This window comes from Eleutherodactylus coqui, chromosome 13 (genome assembly GCF_035609145.1).
Source record: "Eleutherodactylus coqui strain aEleCoq1 chromosome 13, aEleCoq1.hap1, whole genome shotgun sequence".
Classification (NCBI taxonomy): domain Eukaryota; kingdom Metazoa; phylum Chordata; class Amphibia; order Anura; family Eleutherodactylidae; genus Eleutherodactylus; species Eleutherodactylus coqui.
Genome location: NC_089849.1, coordinates 97,184,027 through 97,200,332, shown reverse-complemented (window position 1 = coordinate 97,200,332; position 16,306 = coordinate 97,184,027). Strand labels below are relative to the sequence as shown.

Sequence of the window (16,306 nt, the reverse complement as noted above, 5' to 3'; positions counted from 1 at the left end):
TACTGACCATAGACTAAAGTTATCAGGTTATTTGTGTTGCCGTGTTTACACCTTAGAAGGAAAACACACCCAAAGATGGTGGAATTTCGTTTTTTTACCATTTCACTCCACTATGATTTTTTTGTAAGTTTTTCATTACATTATATGTATTACATTATATATATAGTACCATTGAAAAATACAACTCGTCCCGCAAAAACAAAACCTCTTACAATTACGTTGATAAATTAATAAAATAGTCGTGATTTTTTTTTTTTTTTAAGTGGGAAGGAAAAAAAACGAAAATGGAAAAAAAAAGGGGGGGACAGTCCATAAGGGGTTAAGGAGAGATGATACCCCTCCCAACCCACGTCGAAGGCCTCTCTCTAGCCAAACCAGAAACCTACTGCACACTGATGAGGGGCAAAAACCCAGAAACAGCTGTCTGTGTATGGATTCTGACTTGGTTTTCAATTCCCAATCATTGTTCTAAAGACCTGTTTAAAGGGTCTGACATTGATTTGAAGGAATGCTGCCGTTCAATAGGTGGTGCTGCAGAGGTATTGTTCCATCTTCCTTATTTGCATATATTACCCAGAGGAGCGTGCGTGGCATTATAATTCTCTTCACTCACCTCCTCGGTGTCTCCACACACCTTCTAGGTGCTCTCCTTAAGGAGTGATGATACCCCTCCCGATTCTCTAGGTCAGGAATGCATGGCTGTTTTGGACTGCAAATCAGTTCTTCTTCATAGACCTTGTGTAGCATTCCCTGTATTTTGCCAGTCCCCCAAATACCTGTATTTAGTTTACTGAAGCTCAGCACTAATGGGCCCGGATACCGTACTCTGCTCTGCTAAATGTAACTCGTCAACTATGAAGCTTTGTGTGAACTTGGATTTACTTATGAAAGGCTTATCTTTTTGCTTTGCACTTCATCTATTGTATGTTTCAGCTACAGTACGAGTCACCCCAATACTCTCCCGTATGCCCTGGTTAGGTAGCTGAGCCACAACTGCATCACTCCAAGATGATGTGGCAATGCTGAAACTGGCGAGATACCGGCAAGAAGTTGCAGACGTCATTAACTTGACATAACGTGGTTCTAGCCAGCAGCCCACTGGGGAGTGATATGTGGCTGACCTACCGATGAGTGGAAGAGGCACAATTACTAGAAGACCAGGACATTAATAGCACAGTATGGGCTTGATGTAAACTCCCCAACCCTGAGGACATTTGTCAAGAATGGTAAGTGGCTGATGGAACTGAAGACGATGAGTTAGCTAAAGGCAAACCCATCAATCATAGCAATCTGTGATAAAACCTAAGTGTTCTGAACGTATTCCCTTTATAGCACCTATTATTTGACTTAGTTCATGCCAAATTTTGCAGCAGGATTTGGTCCAATAATAAGTGCTCAATGTTGCATTTAGACTTAAACCCACTTTTCACAAAGCCCCACCCATTTCTTAGTCTCCATGAAGTGTCTAAAGTGCCAAAATGCATTACAAAGGTGGTGAAGCATGCAAGAACACTTCTGGAACAATCTGCACCAAAAACTAGCACATCTTCAGTAGTTAATCTGCCTCAGTCTGTGATTAGTTCATAAATAGCCACTATGTCTGCCCTGGGACTACACATCGCAGCATGCATGGCCCCACACTCCTTCCCCTGTGCTGTGAATGAGATGTGAAGTGTCAGCGCTTCTCCTATAAACAGTCAGAGTGTTCCTGCCATACTAAGTGGAGATGGGATCAAACATCAACTATGTCATGTAGAAATTCACAGCAGGTGTCAGTACAACAAACATCATTTATTACAGGCGTCTGATGTGCACAGAACAGAGCAGACATCGTGATCATACAGTGCCACCTGCTGGCCATCACCAGGACTGTGCTCACTGCTTCCTCATTAGGTCCCGACAGGTAGTGCAGAGCATTCTTCAAAGTGTCCATACATCCATCAAGGTTTCTTCTGGGTTTTCACACTTGTGGAACCTGTGGGGTAAATACGGTCATATTGTTTATATCACTAATTGTAAATTTCATCCCATGTGTACTGCAGGCCTCCTGCAAAGTTAATAGCTTTAGGCCTCATGTCCATGGGTGGGTCGGATCTGACCCTGCCTGCGGCCAAGGATCTTCTTGTTTCTGTACTGCGGATGTGTGCGGAAGTGCCAGCCGGCACACATGCGGAGTACAGTTTTTGGGGGATTTTTAAACTTTGACTGCAATGGAAGCCATCCGTGCAGGAAATGCACAGAAATGGACCATGCTGTGATTTGTTTTCAGCACAAAAGGTGTGCAAAACAAATCCGCATGTTTTAATTCCGGTGCGGAGGCCCATGCTTCCCTTCGGGCAGCTTGAATTGCAGGTCTTCCGCGTGAATTCTGCAAAATATGTCTGTCCGTGGAGCCCCTAAGAGGAGCACAGCCTGTGTTTGCACTCAACCTCAGGTGCCTGAAAGGACCCACAGAAAGGCAGCAGCACTGCAAATGTGATGCTGCGGGGCTGCAGGTCGTGGGCTTCAATCTATCCCTAATTAAGTCACAGTTGATTTTTTTTTCAATTCTTGGTTTCAGCAGTTCTAGTTTTCTGCCGCCTGATGTGTCATATTGTAACAAGAACGCGATTTATTGTGTATTCTACCTTTTATTTCAAAAAAAATTAACTATGAAATAGAAAGGACCTAATGCTTCATAAATCTAAAGGTTTGCTACATTGTATTCAGCCTAGGCAATCCTCTGGGGTAAACGTACCGCACCCCAGACTGATACAATTAGGACAGGGAGGAGATCTGTGCTGTAGATGTGTTCAGCTGATGATACCCAATCACACGGGACGAATATCATGCAAAATCCGTCCAAACTAACGAAAATGTGCGATAATAGTCACGTCTAAATGCAAAAGCCATCATGCATCATCCGCTTACTCTTAGTTTGCAGCTCACTTTCAAACAGCATAAAAACCAAATCGCTGCGCATAAAGCTGCACGTTCAGCGTTTCCCATTGAATGTGAAGCACAGAGCGAGGATTTAGCGGTAAGAGCGCGATAGCCAGCGATGATCTGCTGAGTGTGCACAACTAGCAGCGACGTCCCCCACTTGGACCGATTGTTTAGATGACAGCCGTCCCATGTAAATGGGGCATACAGGATTGCTTACATGGGATACAACTGTAGCAAACCCTCAGCTACATTAGGACTTTGTATTTAAACTAAGATCCATCCAGTCACAGAAGAATGCAGCCATCTTGAAAATAGTTAGGCATTGGAACTTATAGTGTATTAGAAAGCTGCAGCTCACGATCCCGAGGCCCGGTGTCTAAAGGCCCATTTACACGCATCGATGATCACTCAAAATTCGTCAGAAACTGACAGTACCTAATGCAAAATGATTTTTCAAAACTAATGGGCTAATCAGCCCATTAGTAGCGAATTAGCTTCATTTGCATGTATTTAGAGAACAGCGGGTGATCTGGTCTCTAAATATATCACTATTGTTCTCCAGCGGGACAGCTGCTGAAAGAATGTTATCAGCACTGCCAATGGAGAACTCAGCGTGTGGTCCCTCTTATTAGGGCGATGGATTTTATACAGACCTGAACTGATGGACGAAAAGTGCACGATAAGTGCATGATGGGCACACATTAACACGCAACGGCCATCACTCAAAAGAAGGCTTTAGAACGAATTTTGAGCGATAATCGTTGTGTGTAAAAGGGTCTTTACTGATATATTACCGGCACTCTAATCGATATCTACATAAAAGTAGCCTTAATTCTGCCTGGCGGGATGTTGGATTGTTAATGCTGCATTCACAAAATCCTTCACACATGCGAAACTGAACGACAATCGCCAAGTTTAAATGCAGCCAACGACTGACCGACACACGAGAATCGTGCGCATTTTGTTCGTCGTTCAGTCTCAGACGGCATAAAAATCAAGGCTGGCTTGTTGACTTGTCAGGTAGGTTAAGCACAGATCATTGGTAGGAATGTAAAACCCTGAACGATGAGGGCAAGAGAACTGCGCAATTCTCAATGTGCATCATGCAGTCTATACAGGCTGCCCGAGCGCAGAGGAGCTGGTGATGACATCACTAGGCGATTCGCTCGGGGAAACGAGAATCTTTGAAGTTCTCAGCCTGTGTACTCTCTACCATACCCAGATGGGGGAAGGTCAATATCATCGAAGGACTAGAAGGCCTGACACACTGTGGAGCTTGCAGGGTCTGATGCGATGCTTTCTCTTACCTTGGACACCAGAGTTGGTGTAGGCACCTTCAACAGTTCACACAGAAAGTTGCGCCGCTCACGGACGTGGGTCAGGTCAGCATCCCTGCACAGAGGGAGACAAAAGGTTAAACAGCAATGTCCTCTACCATTATTAAAGAAAGCAGGAAAGCAGATGTAGATCTCCCGTGGGTGCGGATGGGGTAACATGGCAGTCCGCATCCAAGTGAAAGCTCCCATAGCTGCCATGTAGTCCAGTCTATTAGGATCTGCCTGTGGCAGGCATTAATGGACTATCATTGAAAATACAATATACTGCAATGCTTCAGCATTGCAGTATATTGGAGCAGTGATCAAAGAACTAAAAAAAACAAAAACGACAAAAAGGTTAAATTACATTTAAAAAATATATTAAAAAGAAAAAAACTTTTCCCATCCCTCACATAAAAGTAAATGACAAACATATCTGTTATCGCTGTATGAGAAAAATTCCAAACTATCAAAATAGATCAAGATTTACCGTACATGGATAAAAAAAAAATTCAACAAAGTGATTAAAAAGTTCTATGGACCCCAAAATGATACCAATAAAACCTCAAAAAAGGTTATGGGCCTCAGAATATGGCGGCAGAAAGCATTTTTATAAAGTATTATATTTTAAAAAAACTGTAAATATTTGGTCTGGCCACATTGGTACTGACCGACACAAGAAAGGTAAGATGTCATTTCTGCTGCACCATGAATGGAAAAACAAAACTCAAAAAACAATGGCGCTATTGTTTTTTTTCCCCTTTTCACCCCACTCTTCAATATAAGTCACAATACAAAGTTTTTTGATACATTATATGATACATTAAAGAGTACTACTGAAACACGCAGCGAGGTCTCTTAGGGGTATGTCGACAGGAAATAAGCTCTTGAAAAGTGGGGATGAAAAAGGAAAATGTATGCAGTGGTCATTAAAGGGTTAATCTATTGCTCTACACTCACCAGTTGGTGTCGCTCAGCACAGTCATCACTTCATCCTGAACCTCCGGATCGATGACATCATCATATGTAATGAGCATTTCATACACTTCACTGGCTGTGGATTTCCTGACCTGCCGGGAATGACATGGGAAACAAAGGCATTATAAATAATATGAGTGCAGTACTTCACCTGGCCAGTAGGGGCACTGCAATGCACATGGTCTATGTACAATTGTGTGCAATAAAAGACTACAGTTACAACCAAATGGCCTAATTACACATGACGATTATCACTCAAAATGTATCAAAATGAACACATTAAAGGGACAATCATTACATGTAAACGCCAAAAAATCCCCATTTGTTTACTTGTCGTTATCGCTGGCTTCTCGTTCCGTGTAAACGCTCTCCTCTCAGCGCTGCACATAGAAGGTGAAGCGCTGAGCGAGAAGCCCGTGAGGACCCAACAATCCAGCCATCAGTCCTTCAGTGTAGCGATCGTCCACTACTTACAGCCATTGTAGTCTAGCACAAACACAAATTGTCTTCTGACACTTCCATTACAAGGAAACAAGATATTCTTGTTTACAGCCAGACGGAAGCCTCATACAGGCCACAATACATCTCACAGCTGAGGATTTGTGACAATCGCATCCAATCCTGTTCTGATGGAACTTTTTATACAGTCTGTGTATACTGGATAGAATTACACAAAAACTACAGCTGTGGAAACAGGACAGTATCAGGGCAGGTTGCTATAGTAACGCTTTATTCTTCTAGCAGCCTTTAGATTTAGAATCCTAGAATGGTAGAGCTGGAAGGGACCTCCAGGGTCATCGCGTCCGACCCCCTGCTCCGTGCAGGATCACTGAGTCATCCCAGACAGATATTTATGTTCAGCCTTTGTTTGAAGACTTCCATTGAAGGACAGCCCCCCCCCCCCCCCCCAACCTGTTCCACTCATTGATCACCCTCACTGTCTAATATCTAATCTGTGTCTCCTCCCTTTCAGTTTCATCCCATTGCGTCTAGGCTTTCCTTGTGCAGATGAGAATAGGGCTGATCCCTCTGCACTGTGACAGTCTTTCAGATATTTGTAGACAGCTATTAAGTCTCTTCTCAGCCTAAACATTCCCATATCCTTTAACCGTTCCTCATCGGACATGATTTGCAGACCGCTCACCCTCTTGGTAACTTCTCTGAATTTGCTCCAGTTTGTATATGTCTTTCTTATATTGGGGTGCCCAGACCTGGACCCAGTATTCCAGATGAGGTCTGACTTAGGAATTTAGCTGTTTGTATCACTGTTCTCTGGACCATTATATGGGGTGCCTGAGTCTTTACTACTACTTAACATGAATTTAGCTCACTTTGGTGGAATGACTAGGGTTTTATTTGATTTTACGCTTTATTATTAGTATGTGCTTGGTTTTCACTTGTGCGCCATCGGCAGTCTGTTATTACTGCACTCCTGGTACGTGTTTTTGTCACCTGTCATTGATGGTGTTGTTTCCGCCTTCTGTTTGTTTGAGGGGCCTTTTGCCTTTTCATCCCTTCATCTTCTCTGGACTATTGTTATAAATGTACTGATATGAGATACGAGTTATTAATGATCAATAATATATTGTTTTGTATATTTTTGGCTGCATTTTATTGTTTCATAGTTTGATTTTTAAGTTGAATTTACTTGTGCCAAATTTATTAAATGGCGCATACCTTTTAAAAAATTCTGCTTTTTTGACTCGGTCTAAAAGATAGAGTTGAGAGTGAGGAGAAAAGTCTCCAATTTCTGGCACAAATCCATGAGTTAGGACTTTGTTTTGGCACAATTTACACCAAAACTAGCATAAATTGCTTAATAAAAATGTGGGCCATCATATTACACGGATTCTGCCTAATTCCCATAGGACTGCGCAGCCTCCTCACTACTCCAGGTAGTTATCACACAGCACAGAACTAATCTGCAGAGTCTCCTCAGCCTCCAGTGCAGCCCAACACGCCAAATCACATCTAGGGGTAGTTCTAGACAGGAGGATTGTCGCTACTGAGCTTTCACACAGGAGCGATAGTCCATCAGTGAATGGAGTTGGAGAGCGCAGGGATCTCTTCTGCCCACCCGCCTCCATTCACTCTGAACAGGCAGTTGATCAAAGATGAAGGACTGCCTGTTTATACCGAGTGAGAAGTCGATCATTAGTCACTTCGCTTCAGCTTACTGACTAGTGACTAATGAGCGATTTCTTGCTCAGTACATTTGGATCCTGTGTTTACAAAGGACAACTGTTGGTCAAAATCCATTATTTGAGCATTTTTTGACCAATAGCTGGCAAGAGTCTAAGTACTCTAAGTTGGGTGTGTCTATAATATGTCCGCCCCCTGCAGGTCATTCTAGATGACATTGTATCACTGCTGCCTAATCCTGAGGTAAGTGAGGTGAAGGGCGACTCCACATCTGAGTTTAGCCTCTCTTAGGGTCTCCATCTCTCTGTTCCGTTTTTGGAGCAGAGGGACTGAATTAAATCAGTTTTTTACCACCATTGACTTTAATAGTGTTTTTTCAAAAAGTGGAAATCTTTCCATTCTTTTAGGTTTCAGTTCTTTAAATGGAACATATAGTAGAGTCTGCAGCTATTTGTTCCATTTAATGGTAGGGAACAGAAAGCTGTGTTTGCTTTCTGATTTTTAAAAACCCCAGTGAAATCAATGGTGGTAAAAAAAACAGATCCATTTAATTCTGTCGGTCTGCTGCAAAACATGGAACAGAGAGGTGAAAACCCTGGATGGAGGCTGAAGGCAGGTGTGAACCCACCCTTAGTAACACAGAGCAGCGGTCTGCAAGCGGACAGGGCAGCATGCGGGGGGGATTAGTCGTCGGAGATCCGTACACCACTGCATTCACAAGTACCATGAAGACGATGGCAGAATGCCACAAGGCTGTTCCTTACCACTGGAAACGGATGGCAAACCAAGAGAAGCAGCTGGAATAAAACCTTCTTACGGATCTCACCGGGGAACTGGATCAGACCGCAGAATCTGCAGGAAATAAGGAAAAAACTGTAAGAATTCCTGTAGACACGTCAGCAGAGCGCTACTTAATCACTGCCCGCGTGTTAGTGCCAGCGCAGTATATTGCGGCTTACCCCATTAGCAGGATTGGGAAGGAAGCAAGATGCTTGAACTTACTTCCATGATCTGTGATTCCAGCTCACCCTCATCATCATGTAAGATTCACCTCCCTGCTCATCTATCAATGGCTTAGGCTACTTCTATGTATCTACTTCCATGCTTTACACTGCAGCTCTGCTCGCTTACTTTGTATAAACACAAGCTCAGCAGGAAAAGGAAGAACGTGTACCAACTGCACATCGATGGAATGAATCAGAACAATAGGGAGGAGCCTGGAGATGTCCTTTAAGGGGGCTAACCCTTTCCCCAAGCTGCCCTGACCCCCTCGGCTCTTCATGACAAGTCACCCCCGGCAGCGCTGGAGGGCGCTGTCACTCCTGGAGTTCTTTGGGTTTCGTACATTACACACAATACGGACATCTCTGTGACTCCATCCTGATCCTGGCAGGTAACCAGCGGAGGAGGAGAATGGCGCTGTCGGGGCATGCAGCTGCATTTTCCAGCAGGTGTCCCTTGAGAAATGCACCTGAAAGCAGCTGCCAGTGTAACAGAGCTTCAGCGGTTCTCATCCCATTGTGCGGATAATCTGGGTATTGTTAGAGAAGGTGCGGAGCAGGAAGGCGTGAATAACCTTAATAGGACACACAGGCTGAATGATCACATCAGTTAACACCTTCAGCCTCTCCCTAGTCTGAAGCAGGTGATACCAGGGAACAATAGACGGAATTCCCTGTAAGGGAAGGTATAGATGCATGTAAACTCACACAGCGGTGCTGGATCGCAGCTTCTGAATGTCCTTGGACCTCTTAATCTCTTCTTTACAAAGTGCAAGTAATTCAGAGGGAAACGGGTTACTGCGGGAGACAAAAACACTGGGTTACCAAGGGATCACGTACCAGCTACTGTAGAACTACAACTCCCAGCATGTTCTGCCACTACCAGACAAGGAGAAGGAGCCACAACAGCTCACTGACTATAGCCGCTGCCACGAGACAAGATCGTCGCCACCTTCTCCAGCGGCAGATTCCCTAAGGGCTTATTCACACGGGCGTAATCCCAGCGCACCTGCCGTCCTTGTGCTAACGCACTTCACACGGACAGGACATGAACACATAACTTGTGCTCTTCTAGTCGAGAGCAGTTCATGCAGAGGCAATATATATGAATATCGGACGGCGTCCCTGTGTGCAACATGCTTTTTGGTTCGATTTCTCCAGACATAACAGGCATGTGAACAAGCCCCAAGTGCAACACATTCCTTGTAGGGAGCGTCCTCAGCGCTCCCATCTGGTACCGTTCCGTATTCAGGCGCAGTTGCTCATTAACTCAATAGTCTCGTTCAGCCATTTTTCATCCTTTCTTTAGCCGACAGCTGATTACTCAGAGAACACCGAGCGCGGGTACCAGGCGACCGCAGGAGCGCAGAGCAGTCGACAAATGGAAATTCAGCCACTTTCTTACAGATGTCAGCCCCGTTAATCAATGCGCCTGCACCCATTTTCGGGCATTAAAAAGCCATAAATTTTGGTGAAAAAAAAAATTTATTTATTTTCCCACTTTTAAATCATGGATGACACTAAAAAAAAGTGGGCTCGGCTAAGTGGGAGGGGCGTGGCCTGCTACGGCCGACATATTTACCATAATTTAGCCCAGAAAGTGGATTATATGACACATCCATTCTGTTGCACTGATGGACATAAGGTATGCACCTTTTAAAATATTTGGCGCATCTTACTAAACTGGAGAGCACTTTTGGAAATACCCGTCTTGGTAAATCAAGGCTGTCATTTTGATGAAGTTGTCACAACATACGCAAAAAAAAAACGCATATGAAAAAAATGTAACTTCAGATATACTTGTCATGACAAATCAGGGCCTTTTGTCTCAATCTTGGCTTGCTGTCAGTGAATGGAATTCTTCTTCTTTACATTAAAAGGATAAAAACCTTCCTTTACTACATTTTCCTCAGACAACTGGCGTTTTGTTACAATGTAGCAGTGCAAGAAAGCTGTGTGAGCACCACAAATCTGTTGATGGCTCTTACCTACATGGATACAATGTAACAAACTGCAATCTAAAAGGACACAGAGTCATGTGAGACCAGCTTCATATCTGCGTCAGAACCTCCAGCTGGACGTTCCATCGCAGATCTGGTTGAAAATACCGGAAGCTGGGCGGAAAGCAGGCGGACTCCATGATAGTCAATGAGGTCCATCCAGTGCTGTTCAGTTCCATCCAGCGCTGTTCAGTTCCATCCAGCGAAATCTCCAGCGCAAATGTGAAACCACCTGAAGTTCTGTATTTTTACTCAAGGAGGAGCTACATGACCGTTCATCCTACTCTTCCTGGTTAACAACACCAACTGAGGTCAGGAGGGGTATCATCTCTCCTTAAGGAGACACCTAAAAGGTGAGTGAGGAGACTTAGAAGTCCATCCATGCTCCTCTGGGAAATATGCAAATAAGTAAGATGGAATAGAGGTGTTGTTCTAGTTGTCTCCTTAAGGAGAAATGATACTCTTCACGACTCACATCCCAGGCCTCTCACTAGCCAAGCCAGAGTCCGACTGCACACTGATGAGGGGCAAAAACCTCAAAACAGCTGTCTGTGTATGGGTTCTGGCTTGGTTTTCAATTCCTAATCATTGTTCTACAGACCTGTATAAAGGGTCTGACATTAATTTGAAGAATGCTGCCATCCAATAGGTGGCGCTGCAGAGGTATTGTTCCATCTTCATTATTTGCAGTGAAAACTGATACACACCACCGTCTCACCTTGCCCTCTTTGTTGGTGGCCCTCAAGGATGTCCTAAGACCCCTTTTCTTCTTCAGCTATACCTTTGGCCTAGAACAACTCATAAAAATCCAAGTACCACCTTTATGCTAATGAATCTCCCTCTCTGGTCCAGATGTTCCATCTCTACTATCCAGAAACCCAGAACGTCTATTCCTCCTCCTTTTACTGCATTCTAAAACACAGCATGGAGAAAACCAAACCCAACCCATCATTCACAGTTTACGGCTACAGACTTACCCCGGTCCCACTATTCCGCTGCTTTGAAGTAACCTTTGCATCTCCCACTCTTAACTCCATTGTCTGACTATCTAACTCCTTCCCTAGTTACTCCCTGCCCCTTCCCTGTGCCAATCGCTTCAATGGCTACCTATTCTCCAGAGAAAACAGTTCAAAATATTATCCATGACATACAAGGCTGCCCACAACCCGTCCCCTCCATCCATCCCGGACCTCATGCCCCCCATACTTCCGTACAGGACCTCCTCTTCTGCTTAAACTTACCGTAGTCTACTCCTCAAATAACTGTCTCCAGGATATCTGTCCCCTAACATACTCTGGAACTTGCTACCCCCAACGCATCAGACTCACCCCACCTTCAAATACAACCTGAAAACCTACAGTAATCCCTCCTGCCAGCACTATATGAGCAACTTCTACCCTCTCCTATCGTCTCCTTCCTCTCCCTTGTAGATTCTAAGCCTCACGGACAGACAGGGTCTTCGCTCCTTCTAAGCCTCACGGACAGACAGGGTCTTCGCTCCTTCTAAGCCTCACAGACAGACAGGGTCTTCGCTCCTTCTGCATCCGTCTATCACTCATTTAGTTCTTGTGTATACTTGCTTTTATCTTATATAATGGATCATCACCCTCTTTATCAAATATACAGCACCCCGGAATTAATGCGGCTTTAAAAATTAATACCACCACCGCAGATTATAAAAAAAAAGCCATTCAGGGACTCTGGAAAGCTGGGTGCGCTCTATTCACACTTGTGCTGGCTGCCATTAGGGGTCACATATAGGGATTCGGGTTTCCCAGAGGCGCCCCCAGTTATTCCGCTATACCATTCAGGAGCGGCCGCTGACTCCCCACTGGGAGCAGTAATAGGATTAGGGAGTAGCACCATTACCGCTGCCCTCCCCACATCAGCGCCTGCATGGTTTGGGGTCAGTGCTGTGACGGGGTGAGGGAGCAGAGATTTAAATCTGATGCGACATGGCAGATCCAAACAAAGGAATGAAATAAAGAGGCCACTTGATCTGCAACATCTGGACTTCATTGTGTAAGTGGATCCACATGGGGTGCAGACTGCGCCCGGCACTGCCAGTTCCAGTTCAGGAGAGGGTGGGGAGGTGGTGACTGACCCTCAGCCCACACCAGGGGTTAAATGGAGGGGAAATGAACCTGCATTGCTGCGGGGCGAGCGGACACCTCTGTAAATCTGGCAGAACCAAAATGAGGTGATGAAGCGGCAATGCAGAAGTCCGTGCGCCCGGTGTATATGGAGGTAGAGGGGCAGCTGAGGAGTTCAATACAACTACAAGGGTGGAGGGGGTGGGGGTGGTAAGGCTATATTATCTGCAGGGCTCCCCTCTTGTGTATTATAATGGGGGCAGCCTGTAATCACCATTCTTATACATAGATCTCAAAATGAGAAGTTGACATTTTAGTCCTTACAAGCTGCTGCTTCCTTCAGTAGGGGGCGCTGCACAGGGCAAGTGTGTTTCTTGCACCAGAGATATAAGTGAGACACTTGGCTCTATGGGCCACTAGTCTCAAACACCCATTACAGTGTCACAGGTGTGGTCACCCTGCTTTTAACCCCTCAAGGACATTGCCCTTTTTTCCCCCTTTTTCGGTATTTCTCCATCGCCGCTGCTGTCTGGTGGCTTGTTTTTTGTGTTTTTTAATGGTACTATTTAATGTACCATATAATGTACTGAAAAAGTTTTTAAAAATTTTAAGTGGCTTGAAATAGAAAAAAAAATGAACTTCCGCCATCTTTGGATGCGTCTTGTTTCCACAGCGCACAAACTGCTAGAAAAAAATGACATGACTGACAAAAATCACAACTTTAGGGCTTATTTACACAAACGTTTATTGGCCCATGTTTTCCCGGCCGGCCGATATACGCTTCCATCTGGGCAGTCCCGCCTTCCCTCCCCCTCACCAGCTCTCTGCTTCTCTCCTCCCCTCCGAGCGGTTTGCAATGGGAGTGGATGGGATGGGGGCAGAGTAAAGCTCCTAGCCCATGGCCAACAATGGGAGTGGATGGGATAGGGGCAGTCTGTGGCCAGCAATGGGGGTGGGCGGGACAGAGCAGAGCTTAGCTCCACCCCCACCCTCCCATTGCAAACGCTGGAGTGGAGGAGAGAGGCAGGGAAGGGTGGAACTGCTTAGATGGAAGCGTATATCGGCCGGCCGTGAAAACACCAGCTGATATGCACTCGTGTAAATAAGCCCTTATTCTTTGTGTCAGCACGATTGCTAAGATACTAAATGTACAGTTTTCTTTTTTTGCTGCACGACTTTTATTTATTTTCAAAGATACTTTTTTAAAATCATTTTCTGCCTCCATCTTCTAAACTGCTATAACTTTATTTTTTCTTCTACAGAGTTGTGCGAGGACTGATAGAGCGGACTTTTACGTACACAGCGATACCAAAAATGCATTTTTGTTTTATTATTCCAATTCTTTTATTATAAATATTGCAAAAAGGTTTTTTTTTTAAACTTTTATTAGGTTTTTTTTTAATTAGTAAAACTTTTTAAAACCTTTTTTTTATATATTTCTTTTTTTAGTCCCCATAAGGAACAAGAACTTGCGATGCTTAATACATACCCCGACACTGCAGGTTGTAACTAGACTGTACATCCTATAGAGTTAAGGAACCCAAAATGACATAAATCTAAATGATATGCTCACACAAGCAGTGTTGTTCTACGTCTCTGTCTGTGAACCAGTCTTCACTGCCATTTTAGTATTCTAATTGTAAAACAGAAGGATCAGAATGAACACTTATAGGTCCTCGAGTTCTGATTACCGGCCCTCAGCTGAGGAGGTGGACCACCATAGGTGCAACAGCCTCTACCTCATGTCTGCTTTGCTTTTTCACTTGCCCCTTGTGCAGTATTACAGGGACTGGCCCTGACACTGGGGAGCACCATACATTGTAGGTGTAATACAAGTTCTTACTCTTCTTCCTGCGCAAAAAGCTCAAAACAGCCGTTCGCCAACAACTGATCCAACATCTTCAGCAGAGGGATGGACACCCTGTATATAAAGAGAAAGGTATATACTGTACAGTGATGCATGGAAATTCTGAAAGCTTGGTCCTAAATGGTGAAATAACATGAAGCAAGAGAAGCAGCGAGTCAACCTTGTACTGCAGTTCAAGAAAAGTAAAACCACATTCACAGAGCAGTAGAAAAGCGCCTCTTGTGGGCAGACACAGCATTGTAACACATATACATTACTGAAATATTCAGATCTCACAAGGCACTCTAGTTCTGACTAGTAGTGATAAAGCTGGCATCAGGTCATATCCAGAAGACTCTTAATGTGCTTTTAAGAAGTGTTTAGTGTAAACATGGTTAACGATTGGACGATAATTCATTTGCTTATGAATTTAACCCTTTCCAATCCACTGTCTGACGTCTAAAGACATTCTTATTGAAGGCGGTACAGCTCCGATGTCGGAAGACGTCCGGCAGGGTATTCTTACTGTATATTACCGGCCACTCTGTTGTCGGGGGGGGGGGGGGGGGGGGGGGGGCACTCTAGCATGTCACATACCACAGTACTGGCTCTCGCCAGCTGATGGCGCCATTGTATAATGGCGGAAAGCAAAAGCCCCCTAGGAACCCCTGAATCCAAAATTGGATTGCAAAGGGTTAACTTTGTGTTTAAACTGAGCGAACAAGTACACTGGCGTTTTCTTGGGCAAACGATTTTTCGCTCTGTGTAACAGCACCCTAAGAATAAGGTGCGAGTATTGTTCTACGGAATCAGAAATAAGCGAGTTACACTAAGATCTGCTCCCTCTGCGGACTCCGCAGGCCACTACTTATTATGTTATGGTTATTTTGGGATCTTTCTACCACATCCTGCTTTGTATCATCCATTAACATCTATTTATACCGGTCGTTGCGTTGGTTGTCTCTGAAGATTTGGAGCAGTGTCTTGGAGAAGGCGCCCATGGCATCAGCATCATTTTGGATGGACCGTAAGTATTCAAACAGACTCAGAGCCGAGTATCTCACCTACAGATAGAGGGCAGAAATCAGCAAGTGACCTTGGTATTAATGAAGGTCAGCAATTTATTCTACAATGAAAAACTGTACATAGAAATAAATGAAAAATATAGATGGGGGGGGGCAGGGATTGTAAATAAAATCGATTGAAAAGAACAGCATAAATGTTGATGCCTCGTAACATAAGATCTACATAATTTTAGAGACTACCAAGGGGCATTACTACCCCTACAGCCTCTACTCATAATAAATATAAATATATATATATATATATATATATATATATATACATATATATATACATATACATACACACACACACACACACACAGTCTTGAGGCAATGTCAGAAAAATGCAGATTCCACCAATTAACCTGTACATCAACTGCCAAAATCTGGACAGTAAGGCAACATGTTCAGACTTTTAGACGATACAGGTCTTGATTCCACCCTCTGTCCGTTAGGAGAATTGGGTCAGATATCCAGTAGTTTCCTACCATCAATGGTATGGTCTTTAAAGATGTCTGGTGTTCGTTATGGTGATTATGTCAAACATGTTGAAGTTTGGAACAGATGGTTGAGATCAAAGCTTGATCCCGAGCTAGCAGAAAGCGACTGAGAAGAGCAGAAGTACAGAAAAAATAGTGAGGGTTAAGGTAGGAAGAAAGGGTCAGTGTTGGGAAAGTTGTCTAATGAGACTGTGAATGCAATTGTATTATGGTGGTGTCAGACTTGGAAATAAAGATCAATAATGGTGCAGAGATTAGTATGACGCATTGATTGGTATTAGCATAGTATAACAGGTGGGAGGTCAGTGGATGAGCTAGGATGGGAGGACCAGCTTTGGGGTAGCCAAAGCATTTGGTACAGTGAGGAAAAGATGTTAAGAGAAGTGGCCATGTGTTTTAGATTTCTAAGCAACACCCCCACCCCCTCCTCCATGGTATGTA

At 44.2% G+C, this 16,306-nt stretch overlaps 1 protein-coding gene across 2 annotated transcripts in view; it reads right to left on the bottom strand.

Moving 5' to 3' along the window:
- Positions 1 to 1,770: 1,770 nt before the first annotated feature.
- The window catches only part of TBCD (tubulin folding cofactor D), a 172,793-nt gene continuing 158,257 nt past the window's right edge, over positions 1,771 to 16,306 (bottom strand). For both annotated transcript variants that reach the window (XM_066586653.1, XM_066586652.1), the window contains exons 34-40: positions 15,244 to 15,365; positions 14,299 to 14,376; positions 9,071 to 9,160; positions 8,126 to 8,213; positions 5,202 to 5,311; positions 4,233 to 4,317; positions 1,771 to 1,975 (exon numbers count right to left, since the gene is read on the bottom strand). In XM_066586653.1, the coding sequence (XP_066442750.1) occupies positions 1,961 to 1,975; positions 4,233 to 4,317; positions 5,202 to 5,311; positions 8,126 to 8,213; positions 9,071 to 9,160; positions 14,299 to 14,376; positions 15,244 to 15,365 (588 nt within the window). In that variant the 3' untranslated portion in view covers positions 1,771 to 1,960. The remainder of the gene's footprint in view (positions 1,976 to 4,232; positions 4,318 to 5,201; positions 5,312 to 8,125; positions 8,214 to 9,070; positions 9,161 to 14,298; positions 14,377 to 15,243; positions 15,366 to 16,306) is intronic.